We start from the raw sequence: 22,300 nt of genomic DNA, 5'->3' as shown, positions 1-22,300 counted from the left end.
TACTGTGATGATCAATTCTAATGTATCAGTTTAACATTATTGGTGTGTATTGTCTATAAAACACAATGGCTAGTCTGTCACATTTTTTTCTTGTTTTTCATAAACCATGAATTCTGCAGAGAGCCATGGCTAGTCTGTGCACTAATCTTACAACAAAACCATGAATTCTGCAGGACCTAAAGAAAAAGCCAAAGTATTTAATTACATTCACCTTGAATTCTGCACTGAAAAAGTTTAAGAGATAGACTATATTAATATATTTCAATTTACTTATATGTTTACTATGTCATATTTTCTTTAGAATTACTGACTATAAAATTGTTCTGTAGTTTTCTGATGATTTTGCAATTTTGCTCTTTCATTATGATATAACTTTTTTCTGTCATTATTGGTAGATTGAATGCTGAAAGTTTAATCAAATAATGATGCTGCACTGACAGTTTAAGATTGATGAACAAATTACATTTCATTGATGAACACATTACAAGTTCAACATTACATTGCTGAAAAACACTAATGACATAACAATTACATGACAGACTCATTAGACTAACTTAACCATAGCTGCTATCAACATCCATGACAGACCAATTACAAACATTAACCATAAATTTTTCCTCTTTTCCATTGCAATCTTTTTCTTCAGTTTTTCTAACTTGTTAAGCTTTCCGACTCTGCAATCTATCTCCTCAACAATCTCTTTAGCAAATTCAATCAAATAAGCCTTGTTGACTTCACATTGGCGGCATCCGGACGGATTGGTTTCTTTCACTGCAAACTCACTGACCAAATCATCCCACAAAAATAAACCGCACCCATTCTGCAATTTGAGACAAACACCACCAACAATTAATTTCGAAATCAAACTCAAAATAATAAAATGCTTCAAAATTGCTCACCATATAATTCCTGCATTTCCAAAATTTGCGACCGGGGTTTTCAATTGACTTGGAGACCAACAACTTCATGGTTTCATTGCATCCACATCTTGGTAAGCCGTTTCCAACTTCACTCGTGGAAGATGCCTTGCTGCCACCCATAACCCAGATGAAGGGGACACGGACGAAGATGAAGAGAGGGATGGATTTGGGGTAGGGATGGATTTCACGAAGAGAGAGAGGGATGGATTTGGGATAGGGATGGATTTCACGAAGAGAGAGAGGGATGGATTTGGAACCCTAATTTCTAGTTTATGCCATGCTGGAGACCTAATGAAGATTCACATGTGAAAATAAAAAAATTAAAAAGCCACGTCTGAAATAAAAAACCAAGATTCCATGCCACCTGGATATTAGGGGGTTCTATGAAGGAATCTACATAACATAAGGGGGGTATTGAAAAAATAACTTTACCAGGGGGGTAACCCTAAACTCGCTAACATTACAGGGGGGTAAAGTGTATTTAACCCTAAAAAATAATAAATAAAAGAAAAAAAGTTATTACCAAAAAAAAAAATTAAAGAAAAAATATTACTACAAATTAATATTTGAGATTTTAATTATAAATAGTTTAAATTGTTGTTAAAAGTATAAAATTAAATAATTAGTATCGCTTTATTAAACCGTTGTCAAATAAATTTTAATAATGATTTGTAAAAAGAAATTGCGATGATTTGAACTCCCACAATTTCTCACTTACGAGAGTTTAAACAGTCGCAATCAACATTGAAAATGGATCTCCAAATAAATGACACGACGATTTGAAACTGTCACAAGGAACTATTTAGAAGGTTCACTACCGTTGCAAATAATAATGGCAGTTGTAGTGACGATTTTTGCAACTATCGCAGTACACGTTGGCAACACGCGCTTTTGTGGTGGAATTACAACCATCATGAAACCACTATTATAGCATTCAGATTCACTTTCCTGAAAACTAACACAGACATAACCCTAACGAAGAATCCTAAACAAAAGAGCAAACAAAAGATCCCTAAATAATGAGATCCCTAACACATATCATCCTCAATATGAAGATGATATGTGTTTAGAGCTCTCGTTTGATACTTGTCTGAATTGAAGATCTAAAACATTTACTTTCACTTCTTTTTCACAGATCTAGTATGTCAAACATCGTTACTCTTGTTACACTAATGTTGTTGTTGTTGTATGTTGTTGTTGTTGTTAAGAACCAAATCTCTAGAGGTTTAATGTTGTTGTATTTGTTGTTTAAGGAGATTGGTTTTATAGGTTTATTGATGATGTTGTTGTAGTTTTGTTGAGAGATTTCTTTTTTGAGTTGTTTAATATAAGTTGTTGTTTATGAGTTGTTGATGTTATTGTTTTTGTTGTTTAGTTGTTCTACTTCCGAAAGTTATGAAAAGTTATATGTTGTAGTTTAGTTGTTGTTATTGAGTTTGATTTTGAAATTGCTATTAAAATTGAGATTATGTTTTTGTGATTCTTTGTGCATATCTCATATTATTCCGTCGAGTTGAGTTTATTGTATATAATATTGACTGCTTGTTTCACTAACCCCTCTTTGAACATATGACCTATTAAATTGATTTTGGAAATAATAATATGAAAAATTATGTTGTATTTGAGACATGTCTTATACTAATTAATGTTTTTCGAGCATTGTACAACTCATTATTCATCTCACATTCTTTAATGGTTAAAATATCTCCAATACTTACCGTTTTCGTTCAATTTTCTTTCATACTTGTTCATTTTGCAAAACATTAAATTTTATCCTTTCAATAATTAATTAGTAGAAAATGAATTGTTGAAAAAAGAACTTAAAATATTGAAGAGATTATAACCATTAAAGAACATGAGATGAATAATCATTAATGAACATGAGATGCTCGAACACCATTAATCAAGTAAGTTGTTCTTCAAATATAACACAATTGTTCATATACTTATTTTCCTAATCAATTTAAGAAGTTATATGTTCAGTTAGGGATTAGTTAAACAAGCAATCCACATTAGATATAATAAACTCAATTGTGTTTTACCCATTGGTGGAAAGTCAAAACCAAGGTGAAAGATGTTGTACCAGCCGATGGAATGTCATATCCGAGGGAAAAAGTGTTTTCACCATTTAAAAATTCCAAAAAGGATATTCATGGGGATCGCACCCATGATCTTTACACATTATCCACCGGTTAAATTTAAACCAAGAGGTAAAGTGGTGCACTTTTTATATCACCCTTAGTTACTTCACATTTGAAACCGAGGTAACACCTCATATCCAACCGAGATTAAATATGTTTTTTTGTAGTAGAGTTGTACTATTAAATATCACGAGATATACGAGCTGATGTCACAAAACTCAAAAAAATATAATTAAGTAAATCAAAGAAACTAAAGTACAATGAAAACACCCAAAATAAAACCAGAAAATAATGAAACACCAAAAAAGAGAAAAGAAAATCAAAGCAAAAGAAAACTCCACCTTAAAAGAGAATATATTCTAGATCTTGACACAAATTGAAACAACCATAAATGTAAATAGAATCTCTATGAGAAGCATCAAAAACACGTCTCCACAAGTATTAACTTAACAATGATCCACGTCTTACCATTATTTCTAGTTTCATGAAGACCACCAACTAGATCTTGAAGCAATAGAGTTATTGTGTCAGGATCAATGTCTTGTTTCAACCTAGGAGTAAGATCGGGTTGAAATACAATGCATTCACATGTTGGCGCGGCAAGACGCTTTGCATCCTATTGGAATGCAATACATCCATTGGTTAGCACTGAATCCTTTAGGTTGAGCTTGACTTTGTCTTTAGAACTTAGTTTGCTAGTTCCGTTCAAAATTTTCTCATTTTTTTTTCTATGTTCACCTCCTTATCTTTATAAGAATTGGTTCTAACCTCCTTAACTTATAGTCAAATTATTACATCTTTCAAAGAATTTAATTGGGTAATGATTTAATTGTATCCATAATAACTGTCTCTTATTAGGGATCAATTTGAGATCATATTCTTTTGTTAAAGAATTAAGAAATTATAACCAAAACCAAAGTTGGAGGATCGAAAGAGGGTCATTTTTGCTCTTGACATCTACTCCTTTCGTTAGTAATTCAATATGATTTAGAAAGTGTGGTATAAGGAATAAAGAAATAGGGAGCCCAAGCTAGGTTCCTTTTGGCTTGACATAGTTTGGGATCCAAAACCAAAGTGGGTCACTTTCGCTCTTGACATCTACTCCTTTCTTTAGTAATTCAATATAGTTGAGAAAGAGTGGTATAAGGAAAATAAATAAATAGGGAGCCTAAGCTATGTTCTTTTTGTCTTGCAAAAGGACAATATATAATTGTAACTCTTGGATGACTTCCATAGAATTAGTACAAAAAAATTGATGAACCGATATAATAAGAAAATTGTGTACATTTAATCTATAACATCGACTAAAGTTTCAATATTATGCTCCATAAAAGTGGCAAAGTTTGAGGTAGCTTTTAAAATGTGAACCCTCTGATGGAGGAGTCACAACCCTAATGATCGGAAAATAAAGTATGTTAACCACATCAAAAAAGGTATATGTAGAATGAGTTGATCTAACTATTAAACAGAGTAATCACTCTAACAAATAATGTGATCAAGATTACTATTAGGATAACTAAATCGTCAATAATTAATAAGGTTCATCGACACGCATGTCGAGTGAAGGTTTTTAACGAATAATATTTTGTTTACAGTGTAATGATGACAATGTTCACACATAATAATCAATGTTTACATCGAATCATGTCACAAACGAGTCAATCAATAATCATTGTTTGCACCTTAAAATAAATAATCTAATTATCTAGATCAATAAATAAGAGAGTTAGTATCAAGTAATACTCTCTCAAAACAATCGAAGAGTTAAAATATAGTTGAATATAAGATTATCAAATATTTTTTTAAAGTCTACTGAGGTCTACAAAAATTTGGAATCGTTAGAATCAATTAAAATTTAGTAGAATTTGATAGTTGTGCAATTTACTTGTGCTCCATAATCAAAATCCGAAGAAAATTAAAGCAATTGAAAACGTTCTGAGGGAGCATTTCAAGCAAGAAAAGAAGAAATATAAAATATCATAAAATTGGACAATTAAATTGAACAAGGGCACAATGTACCCTCAGTAGAGAAACAAATTCACACATTACCTATGTAAATAGCCGAACAAGGTAAAATTTTGTAGACCACATCATTTGAACTAGTAAGACTTATCTTTCTCTAATCATATACATTTTCGAATATAATAAAATTAATTAATTATTTAGGTAACTTCATTTTTGAATGTGATTAACCTTATTTACTTAAAACAGATTTCCTCTTAACAATTATTAGTTGGTCCAGTGGTGATTGACGCTGAATTTAGTAGGGAGGATCCTGGTTCGATTTCCCGCAATTGCGATTGGGAGAGGGCTGAAACCACTTGATGCCATAACTGACTCCCGAATCGGATGTCAGAACTGATTCCGAATTGGATTAGTTAATTCAGTGGACCGGATACTGGTGATGGAAACAAAAAAACATATATCTTCTTTTTACTATGACGTATAACTCGTTTCATTGCTACTTCAAATTTTTTTGATGGTCAAATAATATATAGTTAAGAAGGGCAAAAGTCCGTAACAAAATAAATAAAAAGTCAACGAGCACGAGGAGTATAAGCCATCAAAATAATAGGCAATAGAAGAACATACAAAAACCAAAACAAAACAGATAAAGAGGAGCAACTATTGCAATCACTAACAACACAAAAACAAAAGGGGAAAAAGAAAGCCCCACACCCACTCACACAATGATACACCACCCAACCAGAATCAAGGTAGAGCTCTGACAACAGAACCACCAACAACATATCAAAATCTCAAGGAAACATTAACAAATTATTGAGTATAGGGGGAAGATTATGATACTAATCTGCTATTTATTTAGACACATGATATGATTCTGAAACCAATCGTAGAAAGAGAGAGGTCAAATTGAATTGGTTATGAAATCAAATCCACGCCAAAAATATACTCTTATCTTCCACCTCTTTCACGTTTATTGACAAATCGATGAAAAACTTATCATCATTACATGCTAGATAGTCCACAAATCATAATAAAAACCTAACCAAATAAAAAACTCTAAAAGAAGAGGCAGTTGCATCTCTAACCACCTGGAAAATTTATATAAAATATAAAAAACCAAACTACAAGTAACAAACAAATAGGAAGCCAAGTCAATATAATCCCATAAACAAATGGGAAGTCGAGTCAATATAATCCCACAAAAGGTACTTTAAAGGAAAGTTATTACACACATGTAGGCAAGAAAAATCACTATCTTAATTAACTTGAATTTGACATCATGTGCACGTTAAAAAACATTTTTTTGCAAATTCTTTGCCTTCTTCATACAGGCAAGAGATTCATGGGGATTTTTTTTAAAGATTTTAAATTTTGTTTGTTTACTTGCTCGTACCAAATTGCTCGGGGTATTGTTTTGAGAGCATTAATTGACTGTATGTAGGATATTAAATATAAAACTCAAGTGTATCAGCACGTTATCTATTTATTTTATCATTCATGATTTTGGTCTCACTATTGCAAAATGGAACTATACACACATACATAACAACATTAATACGTGAAGATATATCATCATACATCATAGACAACGACAAATTAAACATAATTATTCATAGGAAAAACACAAATTTAAGGTTAACATAAATTATAATTACATAAACTAAATCTAAGCAAGGATCTCATTAAGAGGTTTGGCTTCAAGTTTTGCTTTCTGCAAGTCCCTGAGTTCTTTTTCTTCCTTACCCAGCATTTTCATCCTAGCAATCTCAAGGTCCTTGCTCATCTTCCTCCTGTACATTTCAGCAAAAGTGATTGGTTCCTCCAACACAGATTCCTCTCCTTCTCGAATCTTCAAAGGGTACACAGTTGCATCTGGTGCTGGATTCTGGAATGTCGCAATGGATAGACGACTGTAGTTTGAGTTCACCACTGCTTGATGATCAGCGTTTTTGAACCGTCCATTACTCAGATACTGCACGCATGTACCACGAGTAAATTAAACTAATAATAAAAATAAATAAAAAATTCATATCTCACGTACCAAAATGATATGAACCTAAATTAAAATATTTAAAAAAAAAGTGCACTCACGTGACCATGATCTCCAATATTGACAACGAAAGCACCTTCAACTGGCTTAACAGTGATCCACGTCTTACCATTGTCTCTAGTTGCTTGAAGACCACCAACTTGATCTTGAAGCAACAGAGTTATTGTGCCTGGATCAGTGTGTCGTTTCAACCCGAGAGTAAGATCTGGTTGAGGGCATTTTGGGTAGTAATTCACCACAAGCTTTTGATCCATATCAACACATGCTTTTGTTAGAGCTTCTTTCTCTAACCCCATAGCTTCTGATAGAACTTCCAATAGCTTGCATGATAAACTCATAAGCTTCTCACTATATTGCTCTGTAACTGCTTTCCATCCTTCTGGCTTGTTTGGCCACCTTGAATAGTCTCTTTGGTTAATTGGGTATGAAAAATATATCATTATCTCTCTCCAATCCTTCACTGGTTCACCCTGTAAAATAATTTCAAATTAGTATAAATTATAAAACTCTTGTTTCATATATATTTTATAAAAACTCTAAAATAGTATAAAATTTGTTTATTACTTGGAGGTGACTAGAGACATTGAAGCCACCCCTTTTACCACCGGACATGTCAAACTGAAGCTTCTCTTCCGGTGACAAATCGAAGAACATTTTAGCAAAACGGGTCATCTCAGAAATGAGCTTTGAGTCCACACCATGGTCAACAACCTGGAAGATACCCCAGTTCTCGCAAGCTTCTACGATCTTGTCGCAAATCTGTGCTCTTAGTCCGTCGACGTCGTCGATTCCGGCGAGAGAAATGATTGGGATCTCATTGCTGAATTGATTGTAAGCAACTTTTGGACGCTGGTCTTTGTCTCGAATGAAACTGGAATCTAGGGTGTTTTTCTGAGCTAGATATGTGAGAGTTTTCGCTGGTGCCATTGTGAGCTTTGTTATGTGTGTGAGCTTGGTTTGAGAGATTGGAAAAAGAATGGTTTAGTGTGATTGAGTGTATGATAATTGGACCTTATTTATAGAATTAGACATGGTTTTTTAATTGTTTTTGTACTACCACGTTCAATTATTCTATATTTTTGGTAGTGGGAGGGACATTTAAGTAATTATTGTAAAAAAAGAAAAAAAGAAAGAGATTGATTGATTAAAAGTGTTCACGATGAGTGACTTAGCTTAGCTTTACATAAATTAAAACAGTAAATAACCTTTACTTAGTGCGGACCTCTCCCATATTTCATTATTTTTATTATTTCAATGGTAAATATGTCTTCTTTTTTCTACTTATAAAAAAAGTGTCATGACACAAATTACAATTTATTTTGGGTCGGTCAGAGGAATAATGATAAGGAGGCTCACTCATTAGTACAAAGTAATAAGATGTTAAAGATAGCATGTACCCACAGATTTGAGACCCCGGGTTCGATCTATGCCACAAACGGTTAGTTTATCATATGATATTATCTATCGGTTCTCCGCTTTTACATTAGGAAACATGGGATATTTCTATTTGTCTTTCATATATATGGTATCTCAGGTGATATTTGAGATTTGTTCTAACCATAACTTGTTATACTCTTTTGTGATTGACTCAATATTGATTTGGGCATTGGATTGCTAACCTTGCAAGTTTACCCCCTCTCGTGGAAGCTTGCTTCACCGCACCAAATTTCTATTTTATCACTTCACCATACATTTATGGTTCCCTAATGAAACATTGGCACCAACCGTGGGGATCGACTTTTGATTCCTACAAATTTCACTATTAGATCTCACTGATCCAAAAATCACGAGTTGTTACAACGAGCTTACTTAAAAGAACATGATGATGATCAATCCAACCGCCTAAGACACCATAGGTTTGCAAGCCTCAAGATTTTTCCCTTTCCTCTTGTTGATTTAATCGACGGAGGATCATCTATTGAGAAAGAAAATCCACCACAAAGCCCCCCTAACTTACTAACGAAGAATGAGGCAGAAGGATGACAAACATATTTTAGGATTTCGAGATTGTGAAAAAGTGGATGAAACTCCTATTGCGACACTTCCACTAGTCGTAACTATTGAGGGAGAATATGAGTGAGAAAAGGTCTAGAAAGGGGATTGAATAGATCGTACCCTTCAAAAATGTTTCAAAAACGATTTTCTTAAAAATCATAGTTTTCAAAAAATTGGGCCGCACAAATTTTAATACATATGCGTTAGATTGAAATCACGAGTTATTCTATGTTTAGACAATAGAATGAAATATGAAATTATGAACAATCTTGCTCATCAATGTATTAATCAACTTAAAATCAATTTAAATGAAGTATATATATATATATATATATATATATATATATATATATATATATATATATATATATATATATATATATATATATATATATATATATATATATATATATATAATTTTATTGAACAATTGAATCAATATAATATTACAGTTACAAACAAATTTAATTGCAAGAAATATAATATAATTTACTTAATCATTACCAGGCCTAACTTTACACAACTGATCGCTTTGAACAAATTAAACCTAACAATATGCAATGTCTAAGAAAGAGGTAAAAACCTAAAACATGCAATTTATACAAAAAAATTTAAAGATGATAGGGAAATAGAAGATTGCACTAGGGTTTATACTAGTTCAACTTGTTCACCATCGCTTAGTGCCTAATCTAATCTCAATGATGAATCATTGAAAATTCATAGTCTTCCAATATTTTGACAGTTTTTACAACATGCATTGTATACAATCACGAAACCAGATGTTTAAATTAAAAACAAAACTAACAACTTTAGTCTGAATCTTTCCTTCTTCTGTTTTACAAAACCTATGAAACTAAAATCCCAAGACCTTCACTCAATGGTGATCAATCTTTAACTCAGATTCAATATCCACTCCAAGCATATGTTTCAGATCAATCTTTACTCGATCCTACATGTACCTTTTCTGAGCTCTTCTCCTACTTGAAGGAACAAAAACTCCCAACTTCATTTTGTATTAACCTTTACTCAATTCTTATGAAGTCTTATATGGAGAAGAAATCCTTTCTTTTTGCTCTTGATGGATTGTCAATTCTCAACAACACCACATAATATGAATCTCGACCTACAACTCAAGAACTTAACAAACACCAACCAATGCATCCAAAATGTCTTCAATAAATGAATCCAAAATGTAGCCATGACCCCTCTTGAATAAGAAAGTCCCAATAAAAAGGTCAACAAAAGTCAACCTCTCATAGTTGACTTTGACCAAAATCAACTGAAGCACATAATTTCTTATTTTCCAAGTAATAGTCTAAAATGACTTGACCCATAAGTAAGAACAACAAAAACCTAGTTCATGAGACCAATAACATCCACTTGAAATTCACAACATCTTGTTCCATACGTAATAATAAGAGCACTAATCATAGTCATCTGATCAAATCCACAATATCCCAAATGTTGGGACAATTGATAACACCAAATTACACTATTATTGACTCTTTTTGTACATGTTTTATTATCTTTTTACCTCTATCTCCAGTGTTATGTGGGTATTTTGTCTGCATTTCAGGTATTTGACCATATAGGAGCCATGTGCGAAGAAACGAAGCAACTCAAATGAAAAACGAAGAAAAAATGGGAAATTACACACAAGGCGATCTACGTGGAATTCGCCATGGAGAATTCCATAAGAAGAATGACGTGTCCCACTCACCAATGACCGATCAACACACTCTTCCATGCATTGGGAAGATGGCATTCGCCACTTTGGCATGGCGTTCACCATTCTTTGTGAAGGTCAGGAGCTTAAAAAATGGACTTGCTTGGTCTCCGACTCACTCCATGCACTCCTAGATTCTCTCCCACGGATGAAGAAATTTCCCACTCAATATTTTGGACCTTGGAACACTATAAATAGGCGATAAGCTTCATTTTCCGAGGCATCCAAGCTTAGCACAATCCTAAGCACTAGAATTATCGATTAGAGTTATGACTCGTCACATCGAGAGGTTATAGCACCAGATAGCATTAAGTTTGTACAAAGTTTGGAGCACTTTATTTTCCCGCAGTTTAATCTTGCCACCATTTATATTTCTTTGCAAGTCTTCAATAATTTATTCTGTACCAGATTCAAGCCTCCATTTGGAGCAGGTTTTTAATATATTATGCATTTTATTATATCAATTTGTTTATTTACTCGCACTCTACTTTCCTCGTCTAGCACTATTTCTTTTTACTTTCAAGTCTTATTTCTTGCACCGTATTTCTTTACTTTTGTTAATTGCATGTTCTTGTCGTTATTTCATTTTCAAAACCAATTTCTAAACCGCTATTTTCAATTCAATTTCCTTTTTGAAATGTTTACTTCTAAGTTTCCAATCTATGTTTTTATGTTTGTCATAAACCTTTCCAACTAATTTATTGATGATGGGATGTGAGGATCGTCATTTGACGGTCCTCTAACTGTTGTTTCTTTAGGATTTCAATTATGGGCTGTTTTGGTTTTAATACAATTTTTCTGAACTCAATTTAATCAGTCACTACGAAAGTAGATCCGTGAAAACGTCGGGTAAAATCGAAAGTCGTCTGACACTAAAGAATAAAATTGGTTTGTTTTTTATTAACGAATACCGCGAAAGCACTTTGTTAATTAAACAGGAAAATCCAATATTTCTAGAAAAAGGTTTTAAAATTATTTGCCCACACATTTATAGGTATAGGATCCGGTTACCTGAGCGAAGGCCTAGAACCCTTTTAAGTTAAATTTTCCAATCAAAATTACTTTTCAACTAACTAAAGAGTCAGATTTCTTAAAATAGGATTTACTACCTTAACGCAATAAGCGTTGATCACACATGACAGTGGACGGTATAAATTAGAGAGTCAAATATGGTTCTGAATACGCGAAAGCGTCAGTTCCTGTTCAATTACATTCCTTTCAAAGTGGAAAACATTACCCCAGTAATCCTATTTAGAAATAATCAAGAGTATTGTTGTTTGATAATAGCCACATTCTAGTATTATTTGTCTGAATTTATTAAAGTTATTTATTTCATCTCTCCTTTGTTTAATTCTTTCACCTTAGATAAACATTATAACAACTAGAAATGATAGATTGATAGTTAGGTCTCTGTAGGGCCGATATCTTTTAAAACTATGCGATGGACTATACACTTGCAGTTAGGTAATCCGATAGACTCATAAAGTCGTGATCAAGTTTTAGGCCCCATTTTCGGGGACCTACACCGTCAATTTCGTAACCTGTTGTTACATCGTTTAGAAGGCAACCCTCACCGGTCAATGCGAAGAACTCGCAGTACCAGAACTTTAGAAGATCCAATAGTTGAACCAGAAAAATATGTAAGAGCTCGACTTTTTCTCCAACGAATCAAAAGAGCAATAGCAGAAGACCAAAACCGCAGGCCACTTAAAAAGTTTGCCCTACCCTCTAACGAAGAGCCTCATTCAAGTATTGTCAACCCAGCTATTACAGCTAATAACTTTGAATTAAAGCCTACTTTATTGAAAACCGTGCAATAAAACCAGATCATTGGTCTCCCAACAGAGAAGCCAAACTAACACCTAAAAGTTTTCGTTCAACTAGCCGACACACTAAAATGCAATAACGCTGCTCCTGAGGCGATACACTTACGTTTATTCCCTTTTTCCCTCAGGGAAAGAGCGAGATCATGGCTATATTCCCTTCCATCTAATTTCATCACTACTTGGAATGACCTAAAGAAAGTATTCGTTGCTAGATACTTTCCGCCTAGTAAGACTGTTGTTCTACGTAACTAAATTACCAGATTCACTCAACAGTATGGTGAGACCCTTTTCAATGCTTGGGAAAGGTACAAAGAGCTATTAAGATCTTTCCCGTATCATGGATTATAACAATGGTTAATCATCCATAACTTCTACAATGGACTTCTCTATAACACAAAGACGACTATCGACGCTGCCGCTAGTGGTGCGCTAATGAAAAAACCTTACCCTAAGGCATGCACACTCATTGAGGACATCGCTCAAAACCATTACCAGTGGGGAACAAAGCGCATACAAGTAGAGAAGAAAGAGACTAAAGTAGGTATATATGAGGTTAACAACCTAGACCATATGAACGCCAAAATGGACGCCCTACCCCAAAAGGTCAAAAGCTTAGTCATAAACCCTACAGTTACCATAGCTGCAGTACAGACCGGATGCGAAATCTGTGGAACACCAGGACATGTGACTGCCGAATACAGTCTTTTAGCTGAGACAAACCTAGACCAGATCAACTATGCCCAAGGAAACCCCTATTCGAACACTTATAACCCTAGATGGAGGAATCACCCAAACTTCTCTTACAATAAGTCTACTTTTCCCCAAAACTCTACACCTCAAAGACCAGCAGGTTTCCAAGCCCAAAGACCAACACGACCGATACAAACTACCCCTCAGAAGTCAAACCTTTAGAAAATCATAGAAAAATTTATCACGACTCAAACTAGACAGAATCAAGAAATCATGAACCAAAACATCCATATTAGTGACTTGATTTCACAATTAAGAAACAAGGTTGATTATGTGGTAACCCACAACAAGATGCTGGAAACCCAAATATCTCAAGTGGCACAACAACAAGCTACTCAGGCTACACCAGGAGGATCGTTCCCTGGACAACCTCAGCCTAACCCTAAAGGCCATGCTAACGTTATTTTGCTGCAAAGCGAAACTCAATACGATGGGCCTAAAATTTCAGAACCACCAAAAGAAAATGTTGTGACTACCCTGGAAGAACAAAAAGAGGAACCCGTAGAACCTAAAAAACAAAGAAAGAAGGATATTAAAGATAATGAGGCATTGAATGATAACCAAGAGAATCAAACATATGTAATACCACCACCCTATATACCACTATTACCATATTCACAAAGACTTAACAAACAAAACAAGACACCTAATACAAGAAGTTCGCGAAAGTGATCGAAAAAATTCATGTCGAGCTACCCTTCACCGAAGTCATTACCCAAATACCATCATATATCAAATTACTAAAAGACATCTTAATGAACAATGCAAGCTCGATGATCTCAAACCATTAGAATGCAATGCGATTGCTGAAAACAAATTAGCCAAAAAATAGAAAGTACCTGGAAGGTTTTCGATACCATGTGTTCTAGGAAGACATGTTATAGACAAAGCATTACTGGATTTGGGAGCAAGCGTAAGTTTGATGCCTTTAGCAGTTTGTAAAAGACTAGACCTAGGAGACATGCAACCAACTAGGATGTCTCTTCAATTGGATGATCGATCAGTTAAGTATCCGATAGGTATATTAGAAGATATCCCAGTTAAAATCGAACAACTTTATATCCCTACCGACTTTTTCATAATGAATATTAAGGAGGACTAAGAAATTCCTATCCTTCTAAGCATACCATTCTTATCAACTGCTAGAGCCATGATATATGTAAAAAGAGGAAAAATGACTTTTGAAGTAGGTGACGAGAAAGTAGAGTTTATCCTATCCAAATTTCTAAAATCACCCGCCATGGACGACCCTTGTTGTGCAATTGATATCATTGACGAAGGCATAAGAAATTTAGATAATGAGGAGCATATTGAAACAATAAAACTACCCTCGACGCTCATAAGGGAAGATGATAGATTTAAGTCAGTTACACCTTACATAGACGATAGCCGTAACAAATGCTTAGAACTTACCTATGATCATATGCCAAGCATTAAGAAACCCACAGTAGAGCTTAAGGAACTGCCTAAGAACTTAAGATATTAGTTTCTTGATAAAGAAATCAATCATCCAGTTATAGTAAATGCCAATCTAAATAGTGGCGAAACCAATCAACTCTTAGAGGTCTTAAGAAGACACCCTATAACTCTAGGCTATACCATCTCTGACTTAAAAGGAATAAGTCCCTTTGTTTGCATGCACCGAATTATGCTAGAGCGAGATTCTAAACCCTCTAAAGAACACCGAAGAAGGATAAATCCTATAATGAGTGATGTAGTCAAGAAAGAAGTATTAAAACTTTTGGATGCATGAATTATCTACCAAATCTCTGATAGTACATGGATTAGTCATGTGCATGTAGTACCAAAGAAAGGAAGTGTCACAGTCGTACAAAGTGAGAAAGGAGAATTGGTAGAAAACATAAAGAAAGTGGATGATGCATGTACATACATTATAGAAGGCTAAATAAAGTAACCAAGAAGGATCATTTCCCCCTTCTGTTTATTGACCAAATGCTAGAACGTTTAGCTAGACACACTTACTTTTGTTACTTAGATGGATACTCTAGATTTTTCCAAATCCCCATTCACCTAGATGACCAGTATAGAACAACATTCACATGTACATATGGAACTTTCGCTTATCGTCGAATGCCATTCGGACTATGTAACGCTCCTGCAACCTTCCAATGATGCATGATGTCCATATTCGCAGATTTCCTGGATGAAACCGTGGAAGTTTTCATGGATGACTTCTTAGTATGTGGATCCTGTTTTAAAAAAAAATTAGATAACTTAGAGAGAATTCTAGAAAGATGCGTACAAGTTAATCTGGTGCTAAACTAGGAGAAATGTCATTTCATGGTGATAGAAGGAATAGTCCTAGGATACATAGTATCAAAAAGGGGAATTGAGGTCGATAAAGCTAAGATAGATATAATAGAGAACCTTTAACCACCCAAAACACTTAGAGAAATTCGAAGTTTTCTTGGACTCACCGGTTTTTACCGACGCTTCATTAAAGATATCTCCAAGATAACTAAACCTTTAGCCGGTCTCCTAATGAAATACGTTGAATTCACCTTTGACGAAAAATGTCTAGAGGCATTTAATCTTATTAAGAAATCGCTAATCTATGCACCTATTATGCAACCACCCGATTGGAACCAACCTTTTGAGATTATGTGCGATGCTAGTGATTTGGATATAGGCATTGTCTTAGGATAGCAAAAGGATAATAGATTACATGTGATCTACTATGCTAGCATAACCTTAGATGCAGCCTAACTAAACTACACAACTACAGAGAAAGAACTCCTAGTTGTGGTATTTGCAATAGACAAATTCTAATCCTATTTAGTTGGAGCTAAAATCATTGTATACATACCATGCTACCATACGATACTTATTGAGCAAAAAGGACGCAAAACCTAGACTGCTTTGCTGGATCCTTGTATTACAAGCGTTTAATTTAGAGATCCGCGATAAGAAAGGGACTGAGAACGTGGTAATGGACCATCTCTCCGGATTAGAGTACCTGAAACCCGACCATATCCCCATCAATGGTGACTTTGCATATGATAGATTGATATCATCAGTTGATAATTGGATAAGTCACGATGAAGCCTCAGATGAGATAGAGCTGAACATTGAATATGCCCATGTAGTGACCAATGTACCTTGGTACGCTGACTTCGTCAATTTTCTCGCGGTTAATATACTACCTCAGGGATTCATCTGCCAACAGAGGAAAAAGTTTTTCCATGACGCAAAACATTTCTACTGGGACGAACCCCTTATCTTTAAGAGAGGAGTAGACGGAAATTTTCATCATTGTGTTCCTGAAGAGGAGGCACCAAACATCATAACTCATTACCACTCTACTCCTTATTGTGGGCATGTCGTCACATCCAAAACCCATGCTAAGATCCTCCAAGAAGGCCTTTACTGGCCAACTTTATGTCATGATGTGCATGCCTTCATAATCAAATGTGTCTGGTGCCAATACACTGGAAACATATCAAGGCGCAATGAGATGCCCCTAAAGAATATTCAGGAAGTAGAAATCTTTGACATCTGGGGTATCGATTTTATGGGTCAATTCCCTTCATCTATGGGAAACAAGTACATAATCATTCCTGTCGACTACGTGTCAAAATGGATCGAGGCCATTGCCTCACCTACCAATTATGCACGAGGAGTAATTATGATGTTTAAGAACTACATATTCCCCAGGTTCAGAACACCTCACCTAGTTATAAGCGATGGTGGATCTCATTTTATTTCAAGAATTTTTGAAAAACTCTTAAATAAATATGCGTGAGACATAGAGTAGCCACGCCCTATCATCCACAAACCAATGGACAAGTGAAAATATCAAACAGTGAAATAAAAAAAAATCTAGAAAAAACTGTCTCACTTTCCAAGAAAGATTGGTCCTCTAGACTACATGAAGCACTGTGGGCTTATTGGACTGCCTATAAAACCCCTATAGGGACAACACCCTTCAATTTAGTCTATGGGAAATCATGTCACATATCCTTCTAACTAGAACACAAAGCCTATTGGGCTATTAAGACGCTAAACATGGACTATTAAGAAGCTGGTAACAAATGAATGTTAGATATCCAGGAATTAGAGGAACTTCGACACGATGCCTATGAAAATTCTATAATCTACAAAGAATGAACCAAAGCATGGCATGACAAGCGTATCACAAGGAAAGAGTTTCGTGTAGGTGACATAGTACTTTTATTCAACTCTAGATTACGCCTATTTCCTAGTAAATTACGTTCCAGATGGACTTGACCGTTCAAAGTTACAAAGGTCATGTCATCTGGTGCGGTTGAGATTAAAAGCCAATCAGTTGGCCCGTTCATGGTAAACGAACAAAGACTAAAATGTTACACCAACGGTGATGTACCTACCTATAACTCTCGCCATGACTTAATTGAACCATCATTTTCTACACAAACAACCTGATTTACACTAATGTCGAGCTACCGACATTAAACAATGCGATGCGTGGGAGGCAACCCATAATTTCATTGTCAATTTTTTATTTTTGCACTTTTATTATTTTTGTATAACGGTGATTTATTTTACTCCTACTAACAAGATTAACTTTCTATTGATTACATTACATAATAATCCTGACCCACTTACTAGAAACGCCCCCTCATCACCTCTGGATGAACCCAATAATCCTGACCCACTTACTATTGAACCCACTGCCATATGAACTTTTATCTCAACTCTCAGTAACGTTTTCCACCACTTCATGGATTCTATGCAGGAACATATGGACCACGTTTATCAAGAACTCTACTCCATCCGCAAATTTTTAGGCACTGAGGATAATGCTTAGTTCTTGTGTGGGGGAGGAACTTATTTTCATCGTTATTAGATTTACTATAGATTTATTTCTTTGCAGTTATTTTACTCATTTCTAGTATACACCTTTGGGTTTTACTCATTTTTTTAATCTTTAATGCATGTTTTGATTATTTACCCCATTTTCTTTTCCTTGTTTTCTAGATAGATTTATTTCTTTTTAGTATAATTGCTTAGGTTTTATTTTCTAGTTTTAATTTGTTCACCGAGTCATTGCATGTGATGTCGAGTTTTTATGTGTGGTTTTTGCTAGTTATTAATTCTTCCATTTCATGAGCCATACAAAAAAAAAATCTTTAAGAAAACAGGTGTTTAATTTGAAATTTTAGGCTATTAGACAAGTTACAAATAGTTTATAGAGACTTGCAAAATCCCCCAAAAGATCAGTATCGTCTTAACACCGTAAGTCTCCTAATTATAGAGATCGATATTGATACTTGTTATGCCACAACCTTGAAATATCTCCCCTAAATAAGTCTTTGAGTAGTTTATCCTAGTAGTCAACACCATTTGAATTACCATCGAGTAAGTGGACCTATGCAGATAGGTGAATGATCCCACGGTAAAGAGAAAGAAAAGCAAAAATCTGGAAAAGTAAGAAATAGAAAAAGGAATTCGCCCTCTAAGTTAGGTGACCCTCACCCGGCCATTTAGCCTAACGGTTGTGAAACCTCTAAGAGTATTGCATATTCATCAAAATATTTGACATAATGTGGATCATGGTCACTAACAGGTTTGTTTTCCGAGTGTGAACAGATAACAAGCTTAATGTGATTGCACCTGAATAAAAAAGGACGAAAAATGGGATGAGTAAGTTAGGTCTGAGCATAATGACATGATGCGAATTGGTTTGTATAGGAAAGAGATTTATGACCTTAAACATGGAACGTATTGTTATGATACCTGTAAGACCCTAATTTTGACCCTAAGATCCCTCAAGCTATCTTATCATTTGCATTTGCATTGCCTTTGGGATCACACCTTGGCATCCTCCTTACCCCTCACTCATTGGGTTTCCATTGGGAGAGATCACCAAGAACATTTGATTGTATCATGCTTTATTTTATTTTGTTTACTAACCAAAACACCAAAAATATGTCTATGTATATCTTTGTTTCTTTTGTAGGTAGTGTGTGCATCCACATATACCCTATTAAGCTCACATCTAGGGTTTGAAGCCCTCATGACAAGAGATCAATCAAGGAATGGTTCAAAATGGTTCTAAACATCATATATGGATCCCCATTTTCATTATTTGTCATTTTGATCAAGAATTCATCAAGAGTTTGAAGCGTGTTAGCCTTGGAAGCCCTAATTCATATAGCTATCTTGTGTGAATTCCTCAACAAGTTTCTTCAACAACTGGTTAAATATATCATGAGATACTTCATTATACATAATCTTATACATATATTATCCTCCATGAGCTCTAAAGATCAATAGAACTTCAAGTTTGCAAGTTGGTTCAAAGATGTTGACCAGAGAAAGTCAACTAGTCAAAATCGGGGTTCCCTGGACCTATATCCTACAATATTTGTCATATTAAAATGCTTCGAAGATAAATGTTACTCTTTATGACATTCCAAACAACTTTCATGTTGGCATCAAGATCTATTTTTGCTTGGAAAGTCATTGTTTATGGGGAAATATTATAGGTCATTTTGTCTTTGCCCTAGTTAGGAGGTTAACTTCCACGGGTCATAACTAGCTCAAATTTCATGATATGAAGGTCATCCAAGTTTCATGATAAACTCCAAGATATCTTATCCAACTTTGATTCTTTTAAAAATGTCAAATTCAATTTTCAAGGACATGTGCCAAGAGGAAACATTATAGGTCATTTTGGACCATCACCATTGAACAAGCAATTTTCCTCAACTTCTAAAATGCATAACTCCCTCATGCAAAATAAAAATGATATAAAATCTACGACCATATTTAAGAGGAATGGAAGAGCTACAACTTTGGTGAAGAAACCATTTCCATTTGGAGCTCATAGTAAAGGTTATTCAAGGTAGAAGAAGTGGTCATTTGACTTTATACTTAGAAAATTTTCAACTATGTTTGATTTCTCCCACTTCCACCTCAAAATTCATCATGATCCAAGCTCTAAATGAAAAAGTGTCTAACATCATAGTTGTTCTCCTTGATGTCACCTTTCCAAAAAGTCCAAGAGCATTTCATTTGACAAGAATTGAGGGATTTGTGCATGGGTTCTTTGAATGGCATGTTTTGGCAACTTTTGAATTCATTTCCCAATTACCATTACATGGCTTCATGATATGATCTCAACATGGTTTGTGCAAGAATTTGGACTCAAGGCAATTATCATTTTGGGCCTAATGCATGTCCATGCACCCATGCATATCACATTACTATTTTTGGATAAAGTTTGAAAGTGTGTTGAAAGCAATGAACATGGCTATAAATACATTTCCCTTGTGATCAGAATGAGGATTCCTTTTGCCCAAGCTTTGAGCTACATCTTCCCTAACCTCTATTGATAGGATAACCTTGAAGATTTCACTTGAAATTGAGCTTCAATTCCACTTCTGTTTTGGGATTGAAACTCGAAGGATCCAATCCTTTTGATCATCCCTTTCATCTCCTGCACACAAGTAGAAGCAAGCCCAAGCCAATTGAGATCTAAATCGAGCTTCATCACTGCAAACAGAAGGTGAATTTTGTGAAAATTTCTCTCTTAGATTCTCTCTAAACTCTCCATTATTTTAAGTAATTTTTGGTTGGCTGAAGTCCTACCAATGTAGGCAACAAGATTGAGTTGCTTTAAGGTCAAATTGAAGCAACTCAAATCATGCACCTCGAACTTCAAGTCCATGTATCTTTCAATATACTTGGAATTGGGTGAAATTGAGGCCAGATTCGAGCTCCTGAGTGTTTTTTCTTTAAAATAGTGTACTCACTTTTTATTTTAGTGGTGGTTGATGATGGACCAGTCCGGTGAGGTCCATTGGAGAAGATGACCAGAGCCCTAGCTCCGGTGGTATGTTGGCATGTCCTGAACCATCTGATCATGAGTCCACATTTTAATCTCAACCCTGCCTTTTAAATACCATCCCTATGACGCGTTGACTGAGGTGTATGGTGGGAAGCGTGCGTTTGACCATCAGATCTTCCATCTCAATTAATGAGGGAGATCTGATGGCCCTCGTTTTTCCTAATTTCTATTTTATTTCTGATTTTCCATTTAATTCCTTAATTTTGTTTAATTCATAATAATTTCATTTTTAATCCAAAAAATATGGGACTTTCACCAAAAATCTTTAAATATTTTCCTCTTTCATATTTTGAATTAAAATTATTTTTTGGATTAATTTTGATATTTTTTATGAATTAAATGTTTTTGTGCATATTTTTAATTATTTTTAAACACTTCTGACTTTCCAAAAATCATGAAATTTTTTGTCTAAGGTCTTTTGACCTTGTTTGACCTAGGATAAATCCCTTGGCTATTTATTTGGTGTTTTGAAGGGATTTGAGGTTTTGTCCAATTTAAAATGCAATTTAATTCACTTTTAATTTGATTTTTCATTTGATTAATTGTTTAAAAATTATGTTGAGCCATTTTTATGGTCGTGTGATGTTTGAATTTCAGTTCGGGCCTTGGTTATGGTTGATTTGACTTTTTTTTAATCAATACCATTGATATGAATAATGGCAAATGAATAAAGGCTCAAAATTAAAGTGCATAAAAGTAAATGGCTTGAAATTAAATGTTAGTTATTAGTTGATTAGAAGTTAGTATTGATTTTACTTTTGTTTAAGTCATTCTTTGATGAACACTCAACCCACTATTCACAAGCATGGATCCTTGAACCAAGACATCTTCCAAAGGAAGGAAAAAAGGCCAAGTTTCCACGCAATACCATGAAAGAGAGGAGACTTACAATCTCACTTACTAGAATGTTATGCCTTTTGTGACACAAATTTAGCATTATGTTAAGCAATCGTAATTGGACTTATGTAGAAGTTACAACTATTTGAGGTCGGGCAATAGAAATTTTAGTGTTAATGCATGTTAGAGATATGGTATTATGAACCATATTCTTAAAACATACCACAATTAAAAG

At 34.5% G+C, this 22,300-nt stretch overlaps 2 protein-coding genes across 2 annotated transcripts; both read right to left on the bottom strand.

Annotated features, from left to right (window-relative positions):
- Positions 1-544: 544 nt before the first annotated feature.
- On the bottom strand, positions 545-1,268 carry LOC127136780 (uncharacterized). The gene is made up of 2 exons (XM_051063301.1): positions 900-1,268; positions 545-820 (listed from the first exon to the last, which is right to left on the bottom strand). Exons 1-2 carry the CDS (start codon positions 1,038-1,040, stop codon positions 545-547), a joined length of 417 nt encoding a protein of 138 aa, XP_050919258.1. The 5' UTR covers positions 1,041-1,268.
- Positions 1,269-6,558: 5,290 nt separating this feature from the next.
- Positions 6,559-8,096, bottom strand: LOC127074684 (naringenin,2-oxoglutarate 3-dioxygenase). The gene is made up of 3 exons (XM_051016024.1): positions 7,644-8,096; positions 7,121-7,549; positions 6,559-7,001 (listed from the first exon to the last, which is right to left on the bottom strand). The coding sequence occupies exons 1-3, from the start codon at positions 8,004-8,006 to the stop codon at positions 6,696-6,698; spliced, it is 1,098 nt and encodes a 365-aa protein (XP_050871981.1). The 5' UTR covers positions 8,007-8,096; the 3' UTR covers positions 6,559-6,695.
- Between the last annotated feature and the right edge of the window lie 14,204 nt (positions 8,097-22,300).

Source organism: Lathyrus oleraceus, chromosome 4 (assembly GCF_024323335.1).
Source record: "Lathyrus oleraceus cultivar Zhongwan6 chromosome 4, CAAS_Psat_ZW6_1.0, whole genome shotgun sequence".
NCBI classification, from domain to species: domain Eukaryota; kingdom Viridiplantae; phylum Streptophyta; class Magnoliopsida; order Fabales; family Fabaceae; genus Lathyrus; species Lathyrus oleraceus.
The sequence above is the reverse complement of the archived record's forward strand: the minus strand, read 5'-3'. Positions and strand labels throughout refer to the sequence as shown.